Here is a 17,877-nt window from a genome sequence, read left to right on the forward strand (position 1 = left end):
CACTGCACTCCAGCCTGGGCAACAGAGAGAGACTCTGCTTCAAAAAAAAAAAAAAAAAAAAAAAAAAAAAAAAAAGGAAAAAGAAACTCTACCCGTACTCCAGTGTTCATCTATATTTTCTTCCAAAGGTTTTAATTTACTTTTCACATTTAGGCGTTTAATCTATCTTGAATTTGTGGATGGTATGAAATAAGGATATCCTCTTGCTCTCTCTTCTGTTTGGAAACCCAAATGTCCAATAAAGTTAAGAAAAGTTTCCCAACCATACTGGGAACTGGAAAAATGCAAATTAAAATGAGAAATAAACCAGGTCAGATGAACAAATTTTACTCTTTTTTTCAGATGTAGTCTCACTGTGTCACCCGGGCTCGAGTGCAGTAGCACAATCTTAGCTCACTGCAACCTCTGCCTCCCGGGTTCAAGCGATTCTCCTGCCTCAGTATCCCAAGTAGCTGCAATTACAGGTACCCACCACCATGCCCAGCTAATTTTTGTATTTTTAGTAGAGATGGGTATTCACCATGTTGGCTAAGCTGGTCTTGAACTCCTGACCTCAGGTGATCCACCCGCTTCAACCTCTCAAAGTGCTGGGATTACAGGTGTGAGCCACCACGTCCAGCCCAGATGAACACAAATTTTAAGAGATCGATAATATCAAATATTGAAGAGGATGTAGGGAAACAAAAATTCATACCCTGCAGGCTGAGTAAACGCCCGTATGCCCATCTGGCAATATTTAATAAAGCTAGAAACATGCATACCCTCTAATGTGTCCATTCCATGTCTGGCTACACACCCTAGCCTGGAAATTCCCAGCACCGGCTGCACAAGTGAAACCAAAGCTGAGGCAGGGTCCAGATCTGTTTTGTTTTAATTCCCCAGGTGATTATAATACAGAGGAAGGTTTGAAAACTTTTGCCCAGGAGAAACTCTTACTCATGTGCACATGAGCTGTTTAGAGCACAAGGTTGTTTAGAGCAGGACTGTATAATAATGAGAGACTGGAAACAACCTAAATGTCCCCAATTAATCACCTGTGGATGGCCACAGAGTACAAATGCCTATGGCAGCTGAAATGAATGTATATGTATTAACATAAATACATTTCAAAACCACAACGAAAGGCAAGTTTCAAAAGGATATGTACAGTATAGTACAGTTAAAAAATTCATGAACAATACAATTGATGGCTTATGATACATGCACATACGCTAAAATATAAAACCTAAATGGTAAGCATACACTAACTCCAGGTCGGTGCCTTCTGTGGGGACAGAAAGAAACCAGAATCAAGAAGGCGGAGGGTTTTGAGTGTATCTAACGTTCTCTTTCTCTATTTCTTCAATTTTCTATGTTAATAGAAAAATTTCATAATTAAAAAAACAGGCTGAGTGCACTGGCTCATGCCTGTAATCCCAGCACTTTGAGAGGCTGAGGCGGGTGGATCACCTGAGGTCAGGAGTTCAAGACCAGCCTGGCCAACATGGTGAAACCCCATCTCTACTAAAAATACAAAAATTTGAACATCTAATCACCTCTTACCCCCAATACAAAAATCACCCGTAATCCTAGCTACTCAGGAGGCCAAAACAGAAGAATCTGCCTCCCAGTAGGCAGAGGTTGCAGTGAGCCAAGAACATGCCACTGAACTCCAGTCTGGGTGACAGAGCAAGACTCTGTCTATAAATAAATAAATAAATAAATAAATAGAAAATAGCCATGGAACAAACTATTGTGGCCACTAAGGAGCAGTTAGAATTTTATGACTGCCATGGAAAGACATCTAAAATTGACTGTGAGGTTAAAAAGCAGTTTACAGAATAGTGTATATATATATGAACCCATTTGTATTAAATTACATTTATATAAACATATTTACACTATATATAGATATAATGGGCAGAGATTCATATGCTTTTAGATGTCAACTTGAATTTGGAGGAATATACACTAAATAACTCTGGAGAGAGAAGTAGGATTGCTTATTCTATTATGTATTATCAGAAAGAAATAGAGCCATTTTCATTAAAACAAACAAACAAACGAGCACTCTAGTAGCAAGCATGAAACTTCAGTTGCTATTTTGGCTCAAGACTGATGCTGGACTAAGTACTTCCAGATTCTACTTCCTCATCTGCAAGAAGTGGGAGGTAACGCTGGCCTCCCCTCCCCTCTTCTCTCTTCTCTCCTCCCTCCCCCTCTTCCTTCCTTCCACCGTTGTGGGCAACACAGTCAATGATTCAAATGGTGTAAAAGGGGAAATAATAAAAAGTAAGTCTCCTTCCCAACCCTAAGCTTCACCCCCTCCCCAGAGGCAACCATTGTAGTCAGGTTCTCACGTCCCTGCCCAGGGAAGGTTTATGCATTGAAAATATACATGTAGGCATATTACCACTTTTACACACTCACACATACTCTCTCCCTCATGCTCGAATCACAGCAGAATACAACCCCTCTGCCTTTAAGACAGTGATGATTATCAAATAAGGATGCATGCCCTCATATTTGCTTGATTTCACAAAAATCCCCATTATTCCATCTGAGAGGCAGTGTTAAGTAAGCAGCACAAATTTTAAGTAGCTTGAGAATTTGGGGAGAGTTTCACAACCCATACTGAAGTGTCACCGACTCAGGACCGGGAATTTCTGGACTGAAAAATCAGCCTGTAAGTCTAGGTGCAGGCTGACTCGGAAGTTTGGAATCTCTTAATATGATTCCTGCTAACACATCCATCTTTTAAAAAAGCCCCTTTTTATCACAGCTGCCTCTTAGCTTGAGATTCTTCAATGGTTCTCCGTCAACCAAAGATAAAGCTCAAACCCCGAGCTAACACTCATAGCGCCAACATGCCCTCCTCTGTTCCCCAGCAGGCCAGCCCAGCCCAGCCAGGCCCCCTGCTCCCTTCTGCATTCCCCTCCTGCATAGCCCCTCCCTTCCTCGGCATTACACTTCCCCACTTTCTCTGCCTCTGGGCGTCTCTACCTTCTGGATTTCAGGAATTATAAAACCCTGGAACTGGAAGGCCATTTACGCAACAAGCACTTATGGAGCACCTACTGTATGCCAGCTCCCGAGCAAGCTGCTTGGAAACAGGTGCCTTGGTCACGTGCAAGTGCCCCTCACAGCTTCTGAGGCCTGTCTGCTGATCAGACATTTCCCTCAAATCCAGGGGTCAGGCAGTTCATTTCAGTAACAGGCTCTCAGTTTTTTCAGAAGATCCTGTCACTCTTGTGGCGTTACCACTTATCAGAGCTACTCTTGACGTGTACAGCCAGAATTAAACAGACTCCTTTGTTCTTGGTGTTCTATCTTTAGTAATGCAGCTGAAATCTGAGTGAGCATCATCAGAGGCACATGCCACACCAGGGACCCATTCTGAGCACACGGCCCACGAGACCCCTGGGTCTCTGTCTTGAGAACTTCAGCCAAGTCAGGTCTTGGCACCCTATCACTTGTGCACCTACATTTTTTGAACAGTAAGACTTACATCAAACCTTGTGAGATCTCATCGGCCCACCTCGACAGATCTTTTTAGATCCTGGTGCTCTTGCCCATGAATTCACAATCCCTGCCAGGTTGGTGTCCCTGTTTCTTGAATGTGAGCCACAGGCCTCCTCCATCCAAGGCAGTCAAAATAACTGAAGGGAATGAAACTGAAAACAGAGCCCTGGGACACTAGACACTTCCCTCTGGCTGCCTTGGACCCACTGCCTGTGTCCTCTTGGGGCCTGACACACACCAGGGGCCCATGCCAGTTCTGAGGCTGCCACCGATTCCAGCACCCAGCCCAGCCCAGCCTTCCACGGCTCCTCAAAATCCACACCACCAGGCCCACATATTCCCTTGATAACATGATCTAATTATCCCGCTCCTTTTTTCAACAAACACCCTTTCCCTACATAATTCAGTTCATATTAAATTCCTAAAATCGCAGAGGTGATGGAAGGTGATTGAGAGAGATTATCGAATGGGTTTCATCCTCTATAAAACTTTATTGCCCTTATCACCGGAACTTTTGTGTTTTTTTTGTGCCATTTGAACATCTAACCACCTCTTACTCCCAAAGAACAAGTTCCCTGATGGCAGGAATGTGCCACCCCTGATTGGGGCAGGAGGAACAGAGTGGAGCTGGAAGAGGATCAACATTTAAGAGGTGCTCATGCTACGCTGGGAAATTGACATGTTTAATCCCCATGAAAACTTTGCTTAGAGATACTAGTATCCTATTTTATAGATGGGGCCACCATGGCCTGGAAAGGTTGGATAATCTGCCCAGGATGATCTGGAAAGGGGTGAGCTCATTGGTCATTCGCCCTAGGCCTGCTGACTAAGAGTGGACCACAGTGATGGTAAAAATGTATACAAGAAAACAGAGCACTCAAAACCAACTTTAAAAAGTGGAAAATGTTCAGAATAAATATCCAGGTAGCTACAGAATCTGGCCACCACTCTCATCAAGGTGAGGTTCTGCTGCGAGAGCCTCATCTCAAACCTTTTGTGCCAAAGCACTCGTTTGATCATTGAATAAACCCACACTGAGCACCGACTGTGTGCCAGGCACTGAGGGGGCTGAGGGTGGTGGTGGATGAGATCCAGTCCCTGTCTTGGGGCACTCACTGTCTAATGGGGGAGGCAGGCTTGGAAACAACATGGGCAGTCCCCAGATAGACATTGGCACACACGGGTAGCTGCCGTCTAACCCTGGCTGGGATTCCCAGTGAGGGCTTCCAGAGGAGATGGTGTTTGAGCCGACTCACAAAGGCCTGGCAGTCGACGGAGGGCAGAGGATGGCTTGAGGTAGTGGGAAGAGCAGGTATCCAGACATCAGGGCCACATGCAAAGGCCCAGGGCTCAGCAAGAGGGAGGAGAGGAGGATGGCAGGATTCTCCAGGGCTGCAGTGGGGCACAGGAGAGGCAAGAGCAGGGCAGGTCAAAGAAGGGACTCCTGGCATCCAGAGGTGCCTGAAGGGCGTGGATGCCACATGAAGCACCATTGACCTTGATGGAGGGACCTTGATGTCACAGGGCCCAGGATAAAGCTGCCACAGGTGCACGCTGCTGCCTCCTGCTTACAGGGGATGAGGCCTGGGGAGCTGAGCTCTGACCTGGGGGTAGGCCCTCCAGACTTGGGCAGCACTGCCATGGCCACCTCCTAGATGGAGAAAGCAGGGTGGACTGAGCACAAAGGGGGAGCAGTGGAGAGAAGAGGGGTTCAATGACACAAACACCCGTGTGGCCTTGGGGAGAAAGGGGGCGCGGACATCGGGGAGCAGGTTTGCCACACCCATGAATGAACAGAAGACCTTCTCCCAAACAGTGCCAGGACACCCTGGGCGACGGATTCACTGGTGAACACAGAGATCTTTTCATGGCAATAAAATACATTCTGACATTTAACATAAGAGACTGCTGGGGACGGCACAGGAAGAAGTCATTTCTCAGCAAGGAGCTGCTGAGGCTGGCATTTCCGGTGCCTGCAGGAAGCTTGTTCTCCTTGGAAGGAGCAGCTGGCTGATGCCGAGGCTCAGGCCTCCCTCATTGGGAGCTCAGGGCCTAGCTGGGGGTCTTGATGAACACATGATACAATCACTGCCTGTTCCCTGCTTCGAGTGGATGTAGCCAGGCAGCCTGGAGTGACCTTCAGGGCTTCCTGCCCTCCCGATGCCCACACCTACCCGGAGTCTAGAGGGTCAGCTTTATAGATGTGCTTGCTGAGACAACACCTCAGTCTCCACCTCCCTAAAGCCCCTGCCCCACCCATTACTGTCAATAAGATGTGTCTATTCCCCTGGCCACTGCCCCTCTGGGACCCGGGACCTGGCCCTCCTTCCTGCTGGTAACTGCTCCCGGTACCCCTCCCCCAAGGCCCATCAAGAAGCCTGTGGGGCCGGCAACCCCTGGAATGGACTCTGCTCACAGAGACTAGTGGCTGGACCTGGGAGTGTGTATTTTTCCAATGCCTCTTCTACTGACCTTTAATTACACTGTTTGCCCAGCTTCCCAAACCATTAACTTCACCTCGTAGCAACCATACGTCAATTAACAGAGGGCCTGCTCCGAGCTTGAGCTCCTGAACACAATTAGGCGTGACAGTCCACAAATAAGAAAGAACTGGAGAATTAATTAAGGTCTAAGCAAATTAATTACCAGTCCCCAATCGATTCCGATGCCAGCACACATGCTCCTGGGCTCACTGTCTTTCCTAACATCTCCACGTATAAATAGAAACTGAGATCTCCCACACGATTGCTGTTCTAGACCAGGGGCACAGCATAGCCCTGAAACCACCTCTCTCCAAGGGGAGAGAAATGGCTGCAGTGAGCATCCCAGGGCTTCCCACGTACTCAGCACATGTGTGTGTACATGCATCAGTCATGTGACACAGGCGTGTGCACACACACACTCTGAAAAACTAGGGGGGGAACCTGGAGGCAGAACAGGGAGGATACTGCGTAGCCTTGGCTGCCTCTGGGCCAACTGCTCAGTTTCTCAGCTATAGGGGTGAGGGGTTATCTCAGAGGGCTTGAAATAGCCCTGGGCTGGGCTTGGGAGGGCTGGGCTCTGGCCAGCTCAGTACCACTTCCAGCAAGTCTGACTTTGTTCATTCTTCTGTAAGAAGGTGATGGCATGCTCTGCCTTCAGACCCTCCCAGCACAGAATGAGGAGAACCGAGGGAGGAGAGAGGCCTGCTGGAGAACAAGAGGGGAGCTGTGCAGCACCCAAGAGCTCTGCAAACCTCAAGGAGGCCTGCAGTCACAGAGGTCCTGGTGGGAAGGGGCTGAAGGAGGGTCTCGTCAGAGGCCTCATTTCCAGATGAGGAGACAGTGGGTAGAATGGGGTGGGAGTGGTGGAGTTCGGTGTGGGGTCCAGGTGCATGTGTCTCAGGCCACTCTTAGGCAGTGTGTAGCCCACCTCCCAGGCTTCAGGCTGGAGCCTGCAGAGGAGCTGGCAGAGCCTTGGGAAGAAGAAATTGACTCCTGGGGCTTCCTTGTTCCCTAGAGCTTGAGTTCCCAACCTGCTCAGAAGTGTGAGAGTCTGGATGTGGCCTCTGACGACAGGGCACAAGCGTCTTCAGGACCCCCCATCACCCTGAAGACCCCCTTCAACTCCACTCACATCCCAACAACAGGGCTTAAATATGATCACTGCCACTTTCCCCAGCCACCTTCCCCTGTGCACTCACTGTTCAGTGAGTCCCGTCTCTGCAAGCAGCCTAAAGGGACAGAGGACCCTCCACGAGGTCAAGCACAGCCTGAGCCAGCTTCTTGGTCACCTTTAACGGTGGCCCAGCCAGGTCTGGCCTGGCCTGCCTCGGAGAACTGGAGTGAACTCCGGGCAGGACCTAGGCCCTGCCAGCATCCGGTGCAGCTTAGGGATACTCTGGATAAGGTGCAGAGAGGCCAAGTACAGGGACTGGACAGTGGCCTGAGAGGACCAGCGGGCTTTTGAGTCTCTGGTGGGTAAGGGCCATACCTAATCATCTCAAAACTGTGTCAGCATTGACTAGGGCAGTCCGCAAGTGCCCACTTGCGGATGAGAGGGATGGACATGGGGACTAGAGAGATGGAAGCCTGTGTGCGGGGAGGGGAGGCTGGGGCTGGGGCAGAAGGCAGGCAGGCACCCAGCCAGGACTCAGCAGCCAGGCGAAGGAAGAAGCCACAGAAGGCCTGCCTCTCCCTGGATCCCAGCGAGCTAGGACTGTCACCGCTACAAACCACATTATGCAAGCTGCGAGGGATGTTCAGGATCTCAAGACTACAACAGTGGCTGCACCTGTGCCAGCAGCTGAGGCCTCATTCCCAAAAAGAAGAGGGGAGGGGAATTGCACTGGAGTCTGAAGAGGGGCAGGTCAGAAAGTCTCAGACCCAAAGCAGGGACCCTCCTCCTGAAACAGTCCCAGAGAGGTTAAGACCATGCCAAGGTCACACAGCAAGATGGCCAGTAGGGCTGGAATGGGCCCCCGGCAAAGTTCTTATCTAAAGCTTGGCTAAGGACAGATTACATCTTGGCCGAATCCCAGATCCAGCCCAGTGCAGCCGAGCGCTGCCCCTTCTCAGACTGTATCTGACCCTCCAGGCTGAATGGCCAGGAACAGCAGTTGGGCAGCCGTGTTTGCTTTATTAGGCCTCTTAACGAAGTCAGATCTAAAGGGTTATTCCATTAATGGCCCACGACAGAAATAGCTGAAAGTTCATTAAAAGTGTGGCGTTGCTATAGCAATTATCTGGGCTGGCTGAGGCTAAGCCAGGTGGCTGGTTCTGGGAGTTCACTAGTCTCCGGGTCATCCAGGGGTGGGGCTGCCCAGCAATGACCTCTCACCCTCTCACAGGGCTTTGCGAGTGCTTCAAAGCACCTTCCTCTCAGTGGAAACTGGTTTGTGGCCTCACTTGCTCCTCCCAGAGCTCTGGGCTATAGGAAGGTGGGTACTGGTACCCGCATTTTACAGATGGAGAAGCAGGGCCCTGGAGATGATGATCAGAGTCAGGACCATGAGCCTGGGTCTGACTCCGGCTCTTCAGACTGTGCCTTGGTACCACAGAGGTCACAAGTCCTCATGCCCTGTGCTGGCCTGTCCCCACTGTTGTCCTCTGGCACAGATGGGGAGCTCTGCTGTTATGGTTCAAGCACTGGTTTACCCTTCTCTTTTGACAACTATGCACTGCCTTACGCTGTTCTCAATACCAAAGGCTTGAAACCTAGACTAGCAGAAGCTTTCAACCTTCTCTTGTGCCAGGAACCACTCTGGCTTCACTCTGGTGAAGCCTATGGACCCCTCTCAGAATAATGTTTCTAAATGCATAAAACAAAACACATAGGATCACGGGGATCATCCTGAAAGAAATTACCAAAATACTGTGATATAGTAATAGATGTTTTTTGTTTTTGTTTTGTTTTGTTTTGTTTTTGAGACAGAGTCTCACTCTGTTGCCAGGTTGGATTGCAGTGGCGTGATCTTGGCTCACTGCAACCTCCAACTCCCTGGTTCAGGTGATTCTCCTGCCTCAGCCTCCTGAGTAGCTGGGATTACAGGCCTGCACCACCACACCCAGCTAATTTTTGTATTTTTAGTAGAGATGGGTTTTCACTATGTTGGCAAGGATGGTCTTGATTTCCTGACCTTGTGATCCACCTACCTCGGCCTCCCAAAGTGCTGGGATTACAGGCGTGAGCTACCACATTCAGCCTAGATGCGCTTTTTAACTAATGAATTAAAAACAAGATCTATCAGTTGATGTATTAAACATGAATTAGTGGACAGGCACGGTGGCTCACGCCTGTAATCCCAGCACCTTGGGAGGCCGAGGCAGGTGGATCATGAGGTCAGGAGTTCGAGACCAGCCTGGCTGACATGGTGAAACCCCATCTCTACTAAAAATACAAAATTAGATGGGCATGGTGGTGCATGCCTGTAATCCCAGCTACTTGGGAGCCTGAGGCCGGAGAACTGCTTGAAGCCGGCAGGTGGAGGTTGCAGTGAGCCACCACACTCCAGCCTGGGTGACAAGAGCGAAGCTCTGTCTCAAAAGAATAAGAAAATATGAATTAGTGTTGATCATAAATAATATTTTAAGATCTTTGTAAGAACTATAATGTGCCATGAAAACATCTGTGATTTCTACTGGTGACAAAGTCACAGGTCCTGCTTCTGACTGTGGTTTGCTGCCTACATTTGTAATGGAAGGAAATGTTAAAAGGCAGTTAGAGGTTAATGTAAATCTTTTCTCTGACCAAGCTCACCGGATCCGCAGCATTCTGTCTACTGACCCCTTGGGGGTGTGGGACCCCAGGCTAAGAACCCCTATGCTGAAAGCAGAATCTCAGCACAGAGCTGGTCAGTGGGACCCCGTGACCTGTCTTTTAGCTACATATTTTGCACCACTTCTCCCAGCTGGGTGCCCCCTGGGCATCAGGAGAGGTGTGGAAGGGTCGTCTGTCTTGCTGGGAGCCCCGCGGTCCCCCACACCCACCCACAGCACACATCTATGTGCTGTGCAGGTCTTACCTACAGCAGGGAACGGCACAAACCTCTGGATGAGAAGGCGGGTGGCTGGGGTGAACTTGTTGGCTTTCTGAACCAGGACATTAAGGCCCACCTTTGAAAGAAAAAAATAAAAACACAGAAAAAGTACATGATGCTGCAGTGGCTTGTGGGAGGAGGGGAGAACTGGAGGAAGGACAGAGAGTGGGGGATGTCATCTTTCCCCACAATTGCACCTCACACCCCTAATCCACAGCGTCACCTGAGGTTGCAGAGCTCCAGTGTCACTGCATAAAGTACCACTGCCCAGTCATCCCAGGCAACTGGCCCATAAGAAAGAGGGAGAGGTAAAGCATCAGACACACACACACACATTTACACACTCACACACACACACTGCGGAGGAGAAAAGGGATGGGATGATGTGGCAGTTGCTGGTAAAAGGATACATACTCCATGAATAAACGAAGTGTAGAAAGGCCTCATTCCCACCCCAGCCCTAAGCACCACCTTTCTGAAGTCCCATGGTACACCCAGGTGTGGGCCCAGCCAGACCACAAGGGCTCAGGACAGGGAGACCCCCACACCTGCCCACAGGCTGCAGGACTAAGCAGCATAGCTCAGGGCAGGATGGAGGGTGAGGTGGATGTCCTGAACTCACTGTCATTGCCTTCATACCTGTCACCTGGCCCAGGATGCCAGGTGCCCCACCCCAGCCCCTGGCTGGGGTCTTCATCACTCCAGTCCATCCCCTAGGCTCTTTCAGCTTTCGAGAGCACAGGCTTTCTCATGTCTGCCACACCAGCTCCTCTCTATGACCAACCTGCCTGAGAAGGTATCATCTCCTTCCCGCAGCAGCCTTGGCCTCCATAACCTCAACACCCCATGTTCAACCCCAAGAACTGCTGCTCATCAGATGCTCTGTACCCTTCCAGCCATGGGGCCTTTGCCGTGCTGGTCCGGGTGCCTGGGATGCCTCCCTCCTCCACTCAGTCCACACCCGTTCTTTCAGGCCCGCCCAGGAGTTCCACCTCCAGTGTCACTTACTAGCAGTGGGACCTTAGGCAGGTAAGTCATTTCATCTTTCTCTGCCTTGGTTTACCTATCTGTAAAAAGGGATAGTAATACCTACAACATCCCAGGGCTGGTATAAGAATGTATGTAAAGTGGTGGGTGTGAGCTTGGCATATAAGAGACCTCAATAAATGAAGCTATATAATCATGATGTCACTGGACCAGGAGGAGTGACTGCACCTTTTTCATCTTTGTATGTGCACTACTTAGGGCTACACTCACTGGCACACAGTACACGCTCAATAAATTGGTGACTCAGGAATAAATGCAGGAACCAACAAACATATGACTGCATAGAGAAGACAAAGGCTGGGAGTGGGGCTTTGCGGAGGAGAGAAAGATGGGGTTGGGCTAGCAGAGGAAAAGGACTTTCTGGTGGAGAAATGCATATGAGCGCAGGCCTGGAGACAGAAAAGACAAGATGCATGAAACCAGAAAAGGGGTTGGGTTGCAGAGGCCTCTGCTTCCCCAGACGGTGGTCAAAGCCAGCCCCCTGCGCTCTCTTTCCTGGGAAGCGTGGGAGGAGCCGTGGCAGGACTCCTGGCCTGATGGGCTGGGGCAGCCTGCTCTCAGGTCTGGCACACCTGGTGGCTCAGCAGGCCACCCTGTGCCCGCTAGCTCTGGCCTTAATGTTGTGGGTGGTTGGGGAAGACGCAGAGCCTTGGGAAGGCCTCCAGGGCTGCCAGGTGCCTGCCGCTGTTGAGGCAGGGTGCAGCAAGGCAGAAACAGCCCAGGCCAGGCTGCGACTGTGAGACCCAGGAAGACAAGGAAGTGCTGGTCCACCAGCCCCGGGGCAGTGCAGCATTCCGTGGAGCCAGAGCGCTTCCTGGCATGCCCACCCTGGGCTCTCAGGAACACAGCCTCCATCTTAAGTCTCAGGCTGATCCTGAGTCCAATCTTTGTCCTCCCAGCTCGCTCAAGGGAAGACTGGGAGGCAGCCAGGGGCATCACGGCGTGGACTCACTTGAGTGGTACAGTGGGCAGGGCTGGGGAGCTGCCGGTTCACACTGGGCCCTGCTGCCCCCGCCACACGAATGGAATTCATCAAGTCCAGGAGCGAGTGACTCAGAAATGGCCTCCCTCACCCCCAAAAAAGTGCAGTGAGAGAAAGCGTGGGAGGAGGCTGGAGGACACGCAGACGGGCAGTAGCGATGAAGAGGCGGGGGCTTGGGAGAAGTCAGTAAGCACCTCCTACATGAGGCCACTCAGCACATATTCACATGAAGTATCTTAATGAGATCCCCACGACAAGGCTTTTGGGTAGACCATGTTGGCCCTTTTTACAGATAGAGACAGGTCCAGAGAGGTTAAACAATTTTGCTCAAGGACAGACAGCTGTCATGAGGCAAGTAAAGCTAGGATTTGAATGCAGGGACTGCTAATTCCAAAGCCTTGCTCCCAACCACAGTGCTCTCGACCCTCCCATTGTCTCCCACCCGAGGGAGCGATGCTTTCATATCTGCATGCCTTTGAACGGCACATCTGCATAGCAAGCACCTCCCTGACAATGGCCTCCTTGGGGCTGGGATCCAAATGAGTGGAAAACAGAAGGCAACTCCTGCAGGGAAGACAGGGCCCTTGAACCACCCCTGCCCCCAGCAGCCAGAAGTCAGAAGATCTGAGTTCAAAATCCTGCATGACAATTTAAGAAGATACAGGAAGTGCTGGAAGAGGCGGGGAGCAGGAGCCATCCAAGGAAGTGAGTAGAGGGGCTGGGACCCTTCCCCATGACAGCTTCTTGGGGGTAGGCAGGGCTGGAGAGCAGTGGGAGGGAAAGGAGAAAAGGTAGCCATCACATTTGCCTCCCTCTCTCCAAAGCCTCCCCGTCCCTGGTCGGCCATTCTTTCCACTGGCTAGGACTGGCACAGCCCAGAGTGCAGGGAGGAAGAATGAAGAGAGAAAACAATGTTCTTGTCCCAGGTTTCTTCTGGCCTCCCCTTCCCTGAAAGTCACCAGGTCTCCCAGCATGGATAGGGTGACATTTAGTGCGGTACACATATGTTTCTGAAAGCATGGCCAACATGCCTGAGACCGAGAAAGGGGCTGGGGACCAGCAAAGCAGGGGAGACCTGGGCATGTGTGTAGCTGTGAGCTCATGAGGAGTCAGTGAGGTCACAATGCCCACTTGCCAGTGATAGGCCTAGTGGCAGGGAGGGCATGGACATAGAAGAGGCAAAGGGCCACTTACCCTCACCCCTTCCCAGGCCCCAGCCCAGGTCTTACTGCCGCAGCACCTAGGACAGCCACAGCCTGAGAAGGAACCCAAGATGGCTGCAGACCAGGGGTTGGGAGCCCGTCTGTTCTGGTTCCTCAGGGCCCTTTGGCCTGGAACATTTGGTAGAGCCCGTTAAAATGAAAAAGCCAAGAGGCTGGTGGCTCTGAATGCCAGCTCGTTTTCCCTGGCACGGTGGGTCCTGTTTAAGGGAACCAGCTGGTATTAATGGCACACAGCTCATCACAAACAGCAGCTAGCGATCAGAAAAATCAGAGCTAATAATCGGGTTCAGGAAAGATAATGAGATGTGGAACAATTACTGCTGAGGGTCCCCCAGGATCTGTTTCAACAGCATCCAAATAAGCCACAAAATAGAAATTAACCAAACAGGAGCTCCATTTTGGTAGATGGGGAAAACAAACAGGGTGTGGATTTTGCACAAGAATTTCTCGTATGGCCATCAGACAGGGGTTCTGGGAAAACCAGGGCTCAGGCCCCACAAGATATCAGCAACATCCTGAAGGAGGGAATAGGCCTTCTTGACCACGTATCTCCAAGGTCTGGCTACTGGGCCAGTGAATTTGCCATGAGCAGCTGACAGGAGACCAGGGGAAAAGGAGGGAAGGCCAGCTTCCTGATAGTCCCCACAGAGATGGGAACAGGGTCGACCAGCAGCAGGAGCTGTGGGTGGGGTGGGAGCTTCATGACACCAAATCTTTAGTGTCATGAGCTACACAGTTGGTGGCTGTAGCCTTAAGAACCAAGGGCTTTCCGGGCCAACAGGCCAGCAAGGAGACAGTGGATGGAGCTGGAAGAAAGCCTGCATCCCTCTCCCCGCATCTGTGCCCTGACTCCAGCCTGAATATCCATTGCCTGGTGGATGCCTCTATGTCCAAGGGCTCTAGGCATTCCACCTTCTCACACCTCAAATGAAGGTTGTCTCGCTCTTCCTCACCCACACCCCAGCCTTCTCGCCCATTTCCAGCTCTGCTTCTCATGCCGGAGACCTCAGAGCGTTCTGGGCAGAAGCCTCCCGGGGCCCACGTGTAACCATGGCTCCCTGGTGCATCTCTCGGATATCATGAATGCAGCTGTTTGCTCTCCCTGCTCCCCCGACTCAGCACGCAGCCTCTGTCCCAGGATGACTGCGTGCCTCCTAACCAGGCCCCCTGCTTCCACTCTTGCCTCCATCCATCTGCTCTCTACAGCAGTCGGAGTGAAGTCTGAAAACACATGGCAACTTGCTTAAAGCCTTCGGTGGTACTGGAGGAGCCACACAGCCCTGCAGGACTGCCTGGCGTGCTTGCAAGGCTCTGGCTACCTGTATGAGGAGGGGCCGTAAGGGAGTGGGTCCAAGGGTCATGAAGCCTCCTGAGGAAGGGGATGCCTGCCTGATCCCTGAGTAGGAGGCTAGGAAGGGAGCGGGACTCCGCCAAGGATCAGAAGCATGAAATACCAGGTCATCTGTGGGGCACTCAGACAACAGTCTGCAGACTCTACTGCACCAGTCATTATGGGGGTCCAAATGGCCCTGAAGAACAATGGAGGAAGGGGCATGCCTAAAAGGAGGGCACCTCTTGGGTGGTAGATAATAATGTAACCAAGGGTTAGGGGTTTGTGTGGGCACTGGGGGCAAGGGTTGGAGAAGGTCAAAGAATCGCTGAAGTACCAAAAATATCCACCAGAGGGCATACTTGATAGAACACATTGGTAGTCAAGTAGACCCAAGACCCTCCATGGAGGTCAATTGTTCCCCAACCCCAGCCAGCCTGCTGCTTGGCAATGGGGTCAGCAGCAAAGTAGCCAAGTAGCTGGGACAGAGTTCTGCACAGGCTAAAACATCAGTTGCTCCAGCTGTGACCAAGTTACTTGTTTGCTGACAACAGTGACCAACCCTGACTCCTGAACCACGCCCCACAAGGGCCAGGGGGCTACCTGCTAGGAAATCAATTACACAGACCCCTTCTACACAGGAGGCAGCAGCAACTTATCCTCCCTAGAAAAGACACAGAGCTGCTTTCTGTGTCTGACTCGCACTGCCAGCATCACCATCTGCAGGCTTCTGAACACTGCAGATTCTCTACAGGGTCCATGCGATGGACCCTCCAAACCCAAAGCCACTCCCTGAACACAGCAAGACAACAGTCTGGTCCAGGATTCCCAGGTGCTGTCGTCCCCCTACCTCTCTCCAGCCTGGAGAAGAACGGAAGGGCCTGAGGTACACCCTCCACCACAGAGCCAGCCAGGCCCTGTCTTGCAGGCGGCAGGGCATGCTCTGGGCCAGGGACAAATATATGCCGCTGACTTGACAACGGCCAGAAAACACAGGCCCAGGAACTAAGTATGAAGGTGAGCAGAGGGTTGAACTCTGTTATACCTAAAGAACCTCTCAAAAAATATCTTCCAGTCCCCACTGCTCTCAGGGTACCTGGGGAGGGACTTGTCTGCCTGGCGGCATGGTAATAGCTCCTCCAATGTAGAAGCTGAGAACACCATTTGGCTTCTTCCACCTCCCTATGCCACAGGGGGTGCAGTAGGAAAAAGGCAAACAGGGTCTCTGTGTGTGATTAAGCCTGGGTAGGCCCTGTCACTTACTTCACCTCCGTGCCTCAGTCTCCTCATCTGTAAAATGAGGATGAACACCTAAACAATGCCTGGCGTATTGCAGGCACTCTGGAAGTGCTAGCCATTATTACAATTCTCATGACTACTTTCCAGTCTGACTATCCAGGGGACACAGAGTTGTCAGTAAGCAATGGGAACTGGAAGGTGTACGGGTTCAGTACCCAGGGATCTCCTGGAACCCCTCCTTCTATGCCAGTGTCTGGTAGTGAAGGTTAACAGCCACTGCATCCTGCACAGAAAGAACCCCCCAGGGCCCAGAACCTTTGGGAATGGAGCTCAGCACTGCCCCAACAGGGAAAAACCTCAGCCAGCTAAGACCTAGCTGGAAGGGAAGGGTGTGAGGAATGGGCATGAAGTGCCTCTCATCATGTGGCTCCCCCAGGCAGCTCCTGATTGGTCCCACATCACTTCATCCCTGAGTCTTCCTCTCCAGTCCCACGTCCACCCTCATCCAGGCCCCTCGTCCATGAGGGTGGCCCCACCCCTTCTCCTCCAGCCCACTTCCACCTGCACCATCTGAGACACCCAGCAGATGACACCCAGGCAGGGCTCCAGGCATGGCCTCCTTCCTCCTGAGCAAGGCACTCACGGTGCCTCTTGACTGGCCCTGATCCTCCTCCACTCACGATCGCCATCACTCCCTACCCGGTGGCCACCCTCCTGCTCTGAGCCCGGAGTTGGTCATGTTCTCCTGTGCACCTCTGCCTGTGTGGTGCCCTCTCTCTGGAACACCCACCCTGTCTGCCCCTTGCTCTCTCCACTGTCCTACGAGTTAGCCCTGTGTGAAGTAGGGGCCCCTCTCCTGCTCCCACCACACCCTGGGGTCACCTTAATCATAATTCTGATTATACCACAGAACGTTCTAGCTTCCCCTCTCAGCGCCTTGAAGGACACCCCAGTCCCTGCAGCCCCCAGCGCCTGCAAAGTACCCACACATCACAGTCCCCCAATGGGAGTCAATGGGTCTTACTTCCTCTCACTCTCGTGTAGCCGGGGGCCCAGTAAGGGCCGCCCACAGAAGTGCTTAATGCAAACTCTCGAACTAAAAAACAGTGAGGATTGAGAGAGGCTTCCTTTGTTAAAAGACAGCAAACTGTTAGATTTCAAAAATAACTTAAGACGGGATTTCTTTTTTATTCTCAAGCAAGCAGCCAGACATTGCCAAATCTATTTAGAAGGTTCACCAAGAGGCTGCTAATCCCACCCTGGTGGTCCTGCAATCAGCAGGAGTCTTCACTTGAGGGCATGCAAACTGGGGATCCCTGATCCCAGGGTTGCCAGCCAAGGTCAGGGCTCCTCTGAGTGGGGGAGGAGGCTCTCTAGGGCCCTGGAGGAGGCTGGCCTCCACTCCAGCTCGCCCTCTGTCCCAAGGACCTGCTTGCAGCCTGTAGGCCCCCATCCATGCCGCCTGCTTGTAGGGACTCGTTTTAATTAATGCCAGAGCTGGGCCAACCACTGGGGCCATGACACTTGTTTGCAGGTCATCTCCTCCTAACAGGCTCGCCCTGGGAGGGGATTTGTCACTAATTGAAGCAGAGATCAGTTAATGAGGCTGCGGGACCTGGGGTTCCAGAGAACAAGGGAAAGGAAAATAAAATAAAGCCTCTTTCTTCAGAGGTTTTGTGACTTACACACACAAAAGAAAAGCAAGCAAGCTGCTGATTTTCCAAGTCAGAAACTCCACTCCATCTGCCGGAGTTAGACCCTCACTGTGTGAAGACGTCAGGAGGAGGGACGCCGCCACCGCTAGGACTCACAGATCGGAGGGGCCTCAAGGCCAGCAATCAGTCAGTGGCCTAATTAATAAGTATGTATGGGGCAGTGCCCTATACTCCTCTCCATGGGGGAGAAGCCATGGTGCCTGTCCCTGGTTAACTTGTAATTCAGTGGGGATGGGGCTCAGACTGCAGAACACTGAGGGGACAGGGACATGGTGCGACTGAGTGTGAGTGGGGAGGACAGGGGTTTCCAGGACTTGTGGGGA

General features: G+C 51.6%; 1 protein-coding gene across 1 annotated transcript in view; it reads right to left on the reverse strand.

Moving 5' to 3' along the window:
• SFXN5 (sideroflexin 5) overlaps window positions 1–17,877 on the reverse strand; it is a 130,817-nt gene that overhangs the window by 35,623 nt on the left and 77,317 nt on the right. Inside the window, exon 10 of the mRNA XM_011980676.1 lies at window positions 10,004–10,094. Coding sequence (XP_011836066.1) covers window positions 10,004–10,094 — 91 coding nt within the window. The remainder of the gene's footprint in view (window positions 1–10,003; window positions 10,095–17,877) is intronic.

This window comes from Mandrillus leucophaeus, unplaced genomic scaffold (assembly GCF_000951045.1).
Source record: "Mandrillus leucophaeus isolate KB7577 unplaced genomic scaffold, Mleu.le_1.0 Scaffold216, whole genome shotgun sequence".
NCBI classification, from domain to species: domain Eukaryota; kingdom Metazoa; phylum Chordata; class Mammalia; order Primates; family Cercopithecidae; genus Mandrillus; species Mandrillus leucophaeus.